The 8,997-nt window shown below is 43.9% G+C and overlaps 2 protein-coding genes across 4 annotated transcripts in view; one reads left to right on the top strand and one right to left on the bottom strand.

The window, feature by feature from the left end:
- st6galnac5a (ST6 (alpha-N-acetyl-neuraminyl-2,3-beta-galactosyl-1,3)-N-acetylgalactosaminide alpha-2,6-sialyltransferase 5a) overlaps positions 1-5,706 on the bottom strand; it is a 13,821-nt gene extending 8,115 nt beyond the window's left edge. Inside the window, exons 1-2 of one of the 3 annotated variants that reach the window (XM_088395506.1) lie at positions 5,537-5,706; positions 4,459-4,662 (exon numbers count right to left, since the gene is read on the bottom strand). In XM_088395506.1, the coding sequence (XP_088251632.1) occupies positions 4,459-4,662; positions 5,537-5,551 (219 nt within the window). In that variant the 5' untranslated portion in view covers positions 5,552-5,706. Of the gene's footprint in view, positions 1-4,458; positions 4,663-5,530 lie in introns of all 3 variants that reach the window. The other 2 variants (XM_088395505.1, XM_088395504.1) reach the window with 2 other exon arrangements.
- Positions 1-8,997, top strand: part of hectd3 (HECT domain containing 3) — a 35,827-nt gene that overhangs the window by 2,671 nt on the left and 24,159 nt on the right. The window contains exons 2-4 of the mRNA XM_088395490.1: positions 7,870-8,006; positions 8,416-8,692; positions 8,822-8,885. The gene's annotated coding sequence lies outside the window, so the exon portion shown is untranslated. The remainder of the gene's footprint in view (positions 1-7,869; positions 8,007-8,415; positions 8,693-8,821; positions 8,886-8,997) is intronic.

Consider the following 8,997-nt stretch of genomic DNA (forward strand, 5'->3'; position numbering starts at 1 on the left):
CTCCCAACCTCGGCTATAATTGGCTTCTTTTCAAGCCGCCGGCCTCCGGTGCACAGCGTAACCTCCATGCAGCTGGGAGAAGCGACAGCTTCTACCACACACACAGGCGATGCAGAGGTAGTTGCTCGGAATACAAAAGACAGGGTCAAAAGATCTTTCTCTGCTTTCACACCTGGTTTTTTTTGGGTTGTTGTTAGGGAACAGATGGATCGTGACAAGGAAGTGGGCTTGCGTGACAGACAGACAGACAGAGAGAGAGAGACAGGCAGGGGAATGAAATGCAAGAGCTTTGAAGAAAGGAGTTGCTTCTCATTTTTCGGCCCTCCTCAAGGGAAGAAAATGTAGTGTGTGTCTAAAAAGTAGTACTTGAAAAAGTAGGACGAAGGAAGCTCAGGGGATTCGGGTGCTCCCTACCTCGTATGCAAAGATATCAAACTGTGGCAGCGATTGTTGTGATGTAGTTTGTCATTTACAGTCATATTTTGAAGAATGCATGGTGGCTATTGTAACAAGCAGGACGCCTGCAAATGTGGCTAGCGTGCGCTGCCGTGTTTAATAAGCCGTTAACTTTGCCTCAAGTGTCTCTGGACCTTCACAATAGCAAAGCGAGTCAGTCAAGTAGTCGACTAAGCCTGCTATGTGTCCTTCAGCCGAAAGAAACGCTGGTTTCCTCGTGCGCTTGTTGAAATCTGGCAGCATTGAATTCATCATGCTTTTCTCTATTGTGTGTCAATTTTACAAGACATTTATTTTCACTTTACAGGTTGGCTGGTTTGGAGATTTTAAAAGCACAGTATGTGTTGTTTGGGCCTGCTTCTATTTTTAATTGACCGTTAACACGCAAATTAACGCTAGTTAACGCATGTCTGCTGCTTCAGGTGTAGTTGCGCTACTATTATTGATGCCCGCTCCTTACGTGTGTCGTCGTCGTTGTTGTTGCTGCCGAGCGAAAAGTGCTAATGGCCCCCTCCGGATGTCACTCAATAGGATTTGTCATCTCCAGTGGTCTTGCGCCACAATGACAACAGCCTGTTTTGCCCTCGCCGGCAACACATTTTAATGGCTCGGAGATGGCCGCCTGCTGCGCGCAAGAGCAAGCACACGAGTACACTGTCTTTTGGGACGCCGCGTGAGAGTAGATGTGACGTAAATTGCGGTGGCAGAACAAAGAGTAAAACTGGCTAATCAACTATCATTAATCAACTAGCATCACAGAGTGTCTCTCTGCAGTGATCTATCAGCTATGAAGTATTGGCTTCCAACTCCCAAAAGTTTTTCATGATGGTGACAGTTAGGGCCCACGATGGATCGTATCACTTTTTATGATTTCCACTGACTGTTTTAATCGAGTCACAGCGCATAAATGTCAAAATGAGACAGGTTTGCCGCATTATTAATGAAATGCTTGCTGGAGGCGACAAGTTGTGTCCCTGCTGGCAACATTGTACAGTGAAAGTCCTCTTCCAGCTTTTAAAGTCATTTCATTTTATTTTCTTCTTATTGGAGTCTGCCAAACAATGCATTATGTTTATTTCATTGAAAAAACCATCCTAGCCTGACCGACCCCCCCAAAAAAATGAAAACATAACCTGCCTGCCAGCTGGCTTTTGTTCTCATTTGGGGTAACGCTTTTGTCCTTGCAGATCAATGTGACGCGATAAAGACTAAAAAACAAATCTGTACGTATGTTGCCTGGAAAGACAGCTTGTGCTTTCTGATTTGCCAGCGTATGACTATTAGTGGGTATGAATCACACTGCTATCATTTGAAAATGTGATTCTCAGTCACATGACTTTGTGGGGAGAGCGAGAGAGAGAGAAAGAGAGAGAGAGAGAGAGAGAGAGAGAGAGAGAGAGAGAGAGAGAGAGAGAGAGAGAGAGAGCGAGAGAGACTGCAGGGGCAAAAAGTGTGATCTACTTGTAGTGCCTCTGTCCACAAAAACCCAATTGTGTCGACTGACAATGGTGAACTCTTCACTGACCCACTTAATCCTCACCCGCTTTGGAATCTCAGCGGTATCGGTCTTCAGCATGGATGTGCTTCATCACACACAAGGCTTCTTGTCAAGCTCTGACCTTGGAGGAAGTTAGCCAAGTTGTAGTTAGCCAAGTTTGATGTCTGGAGGATCGGTTCATCTTGGAGGACGAGTACAAATGGCCCAAATGAGCCTAAAATGGCTGCTGCAAACTAAAATGGCAGACTTTGCAGACCTCTTTTGTGGGTTTGACCAAAATCGGATTTTGTTTAGTTTGGAGTCTGAAAGGGCTACTTCAAAGCAAAACGGCCGACTTCCCTTCACTTTTCTGTCCTGACCACACAAGAGGCCTGGAATTACCATTCTCCTCATTCCCTGGTGTTTGGTTAAAAAAAATCTATGACTTTGCCCGTGATTCCTTAACCACAGGGTGTGAGATTACTCCCGTCAAGGGAACGCTTATCGAAATGCTCCTGCCATCTTTTTCCGTAATTGCTTCCCGTAGGCCCAGACGCCGCCGCCGGGGGGGGGGGGGGTGCACCTTCAAGTTCCAAGCAGATCCGCCGCAAGCCAAACATTTTTGCCCCTTTAATGAGTTCTTGGTGCTAAAGACGGTCTGTCGCTTTGAGTTTGATGTTTTGTAAACGGCAGACGGACAGCCCTTGCGGAAGTAATTGGGGAGCTTTTCCACGTCTCTTTCTCCAGCTGGCTGATGGCGCGGCGGTCGGTGTCCTCGAAAAGACGGGAGAACGGCTTTGTGAAATATTAAACATCTCGTGCAGCTGGCACCCGAGCGGTGGCGAGAGCGACGCCTTGTCAGGTCTGCCGGCGCAGATGGCAGGCGTCCTTTTGAGCAACAAAGTATATAAGCGACCGATAAGTTGTCCCGAAATGTCAGCTGTTGTCGAACTTTTTTTTTTTCCTCCTACCTAGCAAGAACGTTGGCTAATTAGTGACTGTTGCTTATTACCTCCCTAGCAGTAAACAAAATGACTTGTACCTGCTCCTCCATAATGCATGGTATAGGACACAGAGGCTTTCAAACTAGCGCCGGCCATTGATGCAATGGCAAACGAAATGATTATTAATATCCAATGCAATGTTCGAAAAATGCCATTTTTTTCCATTTGATACATTTTGTTTCATCCAAAAGGGACTATATATTACAGCCGTAATATTTTCTGCAGTTAAACATGTTTTTTTTTGTCCCCAAAAAACAATATTTCAATCATTTTTTCACAACCGAGCAGCCCTACTTGAGACGGAAGCCGAATTCATTCCGTTAGCCTTCGTGACTCAAATGAGTGGTATCGCAAATGATCTTGAAAGAAAATGCCATGAATGTGTTCCAGCCTCCCCGAACAAAATGAGCTGAAAGGTGCAAGGGTGTGTGTGCGCCCTTCCATTCACACAGTTACTTCCAGGGTGCCAGTTATGTCAGATAACACCACTCAAGCTTGTTTGCGCCTCAAAACAGCCATCCACTCCGGCTGTCTCACCTCTGCATGATTGCACCATATCGGTCTGGTACATTGGATTGTCAAGACAGGCAGAAAAGTACTTCCTGTGAGATTTAACGATCTATCTTCAGAGCTCGTTCGCTCTTTTTCATTCACGCGGATCCTTTGCAAGAGTCCCTCTTGTCCGATACCTTTGCTGCCCCTCTCTGCTTTTACCGGGTTATTTGCTTTTTTTTTTCCTTCCTCATTCCCAACTTTAATTTTCTTTGCCTTATCAGAGCTGAGCGCTGCGGCACAGCCGGCGCAGAATAAATTATACCTCCCTCTGACCTCAATCACATTTGTTGCATTAGAAGAGAAAAAAGTGCTTGTGAAGAATGATGATTTACACAAGATGCATAAATACAATATATATGGAAAATATGTTGCAGGCTGGTGTTTCGCCATTCCTATTCTTTTTTTTTTCCACTCTATAAACAGCACTCAGGTTTATCGGTAGATCGTAACTAATGAGACACAAATAACACAAGTGGTTTTTCACCCCCAAATCACTCCCTGCATAGATTGCATTGACGTGGCTTTCAAACATTGCCCTTCAGCCTCTCTGGATAGCGCGTCACTATCATTTAACAGCTCATATTGATTTTCTTTTTTTTTTTTTGCTTCTGGGTAGAGTCAAAATGGCAGCATGAGCGGCGTCGGGTTTCAATTGGAGCGTACGGGATGTATGTAGCCTCACTTGTAATCGGTAATGACAGGCGGGTGCAGAATTGTGATAAATGACTCTCTTAAGAGCCATGCAGAGATGGATGGATGGATGGATGGATGGATGGATGGATGGATGGATGGATGGATGGATGGATGGATGGATGGATGGATGGATGGATGGATGGATGGATGGATGATTGGATGGATGGATGGATGGATGGATGGATGGATGGATGGATGGATGGATGGATGGATGGATGGATGGATGGATGGATGGATGGATGGATGGTTTGCAGTGCCTCAGAGGGTATTTACCTTGTGGTCCACGATGCTGTTGTAGCCCTGGAGGGCCGGCCGGTGAGGCCGGGCTGGGCCCAAAGAGACGCCGGTGGGCCCTAATGGCCGCTCTGGCGTTCGCGTGTCATTGGCATCCCGGACGATGCTGTAGAAGCTGCCGTTGTAGACCAGGAAGAGGCTGCCGCACAGCAGCAGCACGAGAAGCACGGCAACGGCATGGCGCTAGGAAAAAGAGAAAAAATTGTATCATCTAGTTGATGAACAAAAGCAAAAAGTAGTTTGATGACAAAATCAATTTCTCATACCTAAGTTGTTGATAAATATGCAAGATTTATCCATCCCTTTTACTGACAAAATGATAAAAACATTGGAATGTCAAGATATAAACATACAAAAAAACTTTTTAGCAAAGCCATGGAGTTGATATCGTATTTATTTGCTGTTCTGTAAGTTTCCCGCTATTTGGTAAAGTCCATGCCCATATTAGTTGGGTGCGTTATCTCTTTAAGTAAACGCTTACTTCAAATAGTCACCTATTTATTTTTATTTTTTCTGGGCTAGCAGGTGTAATTGTCTTTGTTCATACGGTCCAGGACTTAACTGCCATTTGAATTCCATTGCTAACCAAAACAGCAGCATGTGAAAAAGAATTCTTTTCATCCTGGAAATATGCATCGATAGAAGCTATCGATGTGTTCAGGAGCGTATCTGAGGATAGGAATGTGGATACTTAAAGTTATTTTGCTGGCCTGAAACGTTTCTAAACCAAACAGCAGTCGAGAGTGTCGATAGTTTTGAACGTCTTTATCTTGTTTTGGCCACCCATTCAATGTACTCTCTTCTCATACGTCAAATAAGCAACCCAAAACACTTTGTAGTTGGGGAATGATCACAGCTTAGTTGCAGGGCACATCTGTTAGCTGCATTGTTTCAACCTAATCTTTTGATCCGACAGTCAGTGAGCACATGCAGCCAGCTTATGGTGCTATTTGGAGCGCACTTTGCTCAACACAACTGATATCTATCTATCTAAGCTTGCACGACATACCTTTCAAAACCATTTCAAAGAAAAAAGATCATGCAAAACAACCTTTACCAGCGGTGTCTTCATCTTGCGGCGCTCTCGAGAGTCAAGCGGGCTCCGTGCGCCCGCAACCGGCGCCGCTCATCCTCCGCACGCGTCCGGGATCCAGCTCTGCCCAGACCCGTCTGGGGGAGCGCTGCGCTCCGCTCCGGTTGGCTCGGGCTGCCCCCCTCCAAAGAGCCCAAGCGACAGATGTGCTCAAGCGGACCTCTGCAGGGTCCTAAAGCCTGCCCACTTTTACGCCAGGCATGGGCTCTTTAAATGCGAGGTGGCCACATTCTTTCATCAGTGCTAGTGGAGGGCCTAACCCTCATTCCTAATCAGACGTATGTGTGCATATGTATGTGCTCTCAATATTTGGAATGCATGTATAAAACAGACACCATCCTAACCAACAACATCAAAACATGAATTACCATTCAACAACATTGCTGAACAAGAAGCCAAGTACAAGAACTACATTTTTTCACAAAAATGACATCTTTTTAAACATATACTGGGCCTATATCACCTTCAGTACTGTATAAGCACAATTGAGTGGCACAACTAAGATATGTCTGTCATCTAGCGGCGATTGGTGCTATTACAACTTAAAATTACATTCGACCCCTGCATATTTGCAGTTCCGCACTAGCTGATGCAGTTTTTTTTTTTATATCTATGTAGAAAAACATTCTCAAAATTGTTTTTCAACTTCAATTATGTAGATACTTAAATACTTGACAACTTTTCACAGTGGGAAAGAAATATATACAATTTGCCTTAACATTGTGTTAATCACCAGGCATGCTATCAAAACCATGTATTCCCTTTTCGCCCCTAAAGTTTTAAACAGGAAAACAAAAAAAATGACCAACATTGTACATTTAGCACAGTAAGAAAGAACTTGATTATTTCCAAGCACTGCAGCTGTAGAAGGTGCGCTTCATTAGCCAAAGAGCACCTGCAGCACAAAGATAAGGCTTAATGGTGGTTGCCTTTCTTGATGGAAATCTTGCGTGGGAGAACGACAGCACCCTGTTAGCTAACTTTGAAGGCTTTGCGTGCATTTCAACATTATGATTCAACTCTCTTGCCATTGATTCTTAATGCAAGTAGCATTTATGTCTTATTGATGCCTTATTTGCCGCGCATCTGCTGCTGCTGGAATGCTTCGATTTCCTCCTCTGCGGAGATCAATAAAACTCATCTTGTGCTGTGCTGGATTATTACTAGTTTCATGCAAACTAAAAAAAATAATAATAAAAATTGTGTCTTTTAGAAGTGGTGTGTGGTACAGTAAGATCTGTTCGAAATTTAATCCAAATTAAATACAGGGACCGTATTGCAGATACCAATATCTGATAAATCGATCTATACAGTCCAGTCTACATATCTATTGTCTGATTGAATTTTCATGACTTTAAAGTATATTTTAGATCCAATACCAAGTAGATACAGGAACCATATCTCAGGTACACTGACCCTTTTTAAACCGGGGTCTCGATATGCCAATGAATATCCGTACCAAAGTTAGTTTAAAAAAAGAAATAAAATATTGATTGTCCCACTGCTACCCGTTTTATCGAATGCTTATTCGTTTGGCTTGTAGTGATTGTGTCATTTCCGGCCTGATTAACTGTCAGTGTTTACACAATACATAACACTGGTACCAGCCTCAGTAAATTCAAAACGTTCATACAAATAAAAACCACCTCATGCCTGAGATGTTACAGCAAATAGTCGCTGGGTCAAAGCTTTTACATGAACACCCTGCAAATGATTCACCGTGTGTTTGGAGTTTAGCATCAATATTAATGGACATTTCATCATTTTTCTCCAAACAAGGTTCAAAGGCCTTCAAGCAGAGTACTGCAATGAGGCCAATGCTGCCAAAAGGGGGTGGGTGGGTGGTTGGGCGGGCAGACGGGAGGCAGGGTGATGGCCACCTACTGCGAATTTGTTTTTTTTTTAGTGTGACACCACTTGCATCAGTATGCAAAACAAACACACAGTACAGTAAATAATACTCTTGTGCATTCCGGCAATAAGAGAAATCATTTTTGGCTGATTTGTTTAGTACATTTTTCTGGTTCAAGGTGTCTCCTGTCTCCAGCACTCCTGATTCAAGACTGTAGCATTGAGTTTTAGAATGCCAGGCCATAGTTATGGCTTTCAAAATAAGGCTTGAAGCCATAGGTGGGTTTTTAAATGGCGTAAGCCGCAGTTAGGCAATGTATGTACAGTTATCCGTTGTACGCTTGACTGCTGATTTATTGGACTTTTCACAGCTGCAAGAAAGACCTTGACAAGAACTTTGTGTGTGTGTGCACGCGGGCGCTTGTGTGTGTCCTTTCCATAATTAGAGCGTACGTCCAGTTCACCCTGGTGATTACCCCCGGGCGCCACGACAAATGGCAACGATGCCCCATTTCTGCTCGGGTGGACTAAATAGCGAGGCTGGACCACGTCGGATGGGAGACGGAACTTGTTTCAAGCCAGAGTAAGTATTCTAAAATAGAGTTTCAAGGATTTCAAGAATAGGCCTGTGTTAGGCTTTCAATGGAACATTTCCAGACAGGGTGTGAAGCCAAAGGCTGTAATGCGCAACATTTCAATTTGGGCCTTCAAGCCAAGATAAATGTTTCTCGCTGCGTTTCAAATTTAAATTTTTCAAGCCAGACAAAAGAGAATGTGAGCAGCCTGCTGCGGTACACATCCATCACAGTAAATCCGAATGATTGTAAAAATGTCATGAAAATGTAAGAATGTTGAGCTTGTGCCAACTTGGTTCCATTTAATCAAGGCCATCTTTTCAATTTGATTCATGTGACCTTTAAAAAGTCTTAAAACATTTTAAATTCACCTTTGGATTTGACAGGCACGTCATGTCCTCTTGTTTATCTTCACAGTTGATGAAGAGAAAAAGGGGAGACAATACCTTTAAGCTTCCCCTGTCCGTCCGTCCGTCCGACCGTCCGTCGCTGTTGCATCCTCCTCCTGTGTACCTGCTGCCATCCATGTTTTTTTTTTTTTTTTGATTATGACTCACAATGGCGTGGTGTCATTTGCATAAGAACAATAGAAGGCTGCCAGGCTGCTTGGAGGAAGTGTCATGGGGTCAATTAGAAAATACTTTTTCCCCCCCTTTTTTGACATCAACAATTACAAATTGCACGACAACGCACGGTGAGTCATTGATTTGCTTCTTAGAATTTGTTGATGGCTCGCAACATGCCTTTTTCTCCAGCGCTGTCTTTAATTAAATGAAGGAAGCGGGAACGGTCGCAGCGGTTGCCTTTTTCTTTTTTCTTTCAGGAGGCCAAAGAAATGAGGTGCGCTCGCTTCCGCCCGGGGACGCCATTGTCATGGATAACTGCAGGTGTGATTTATTGCGGCAAAATATGAGCCCCTAGCTGCCCCTGTCACCCAGGAAATATGTTTATTATACGTATCAAAAGCAGATTGTAACCATCCAATGAAAAGCAAGCGTC

The sequence above is a fragment of the Syngnathus floridae genome, chromosome 14 (genome assembly GCF_059516105.1).
Source record: "Syngnathus floridae isolate MCC-2025c chromosome 14, RoL_Sflo_1.0, whole genome shotgun sequence".
In the NCBI taxonomy this organism is placed as follows: domain Eukaryota; kingdom Metazoa; phylum Chordata; class Actinopteri; order Syngnathiformes; family Syngnathidae; genus Syngnathus; species Syngnathus floridae.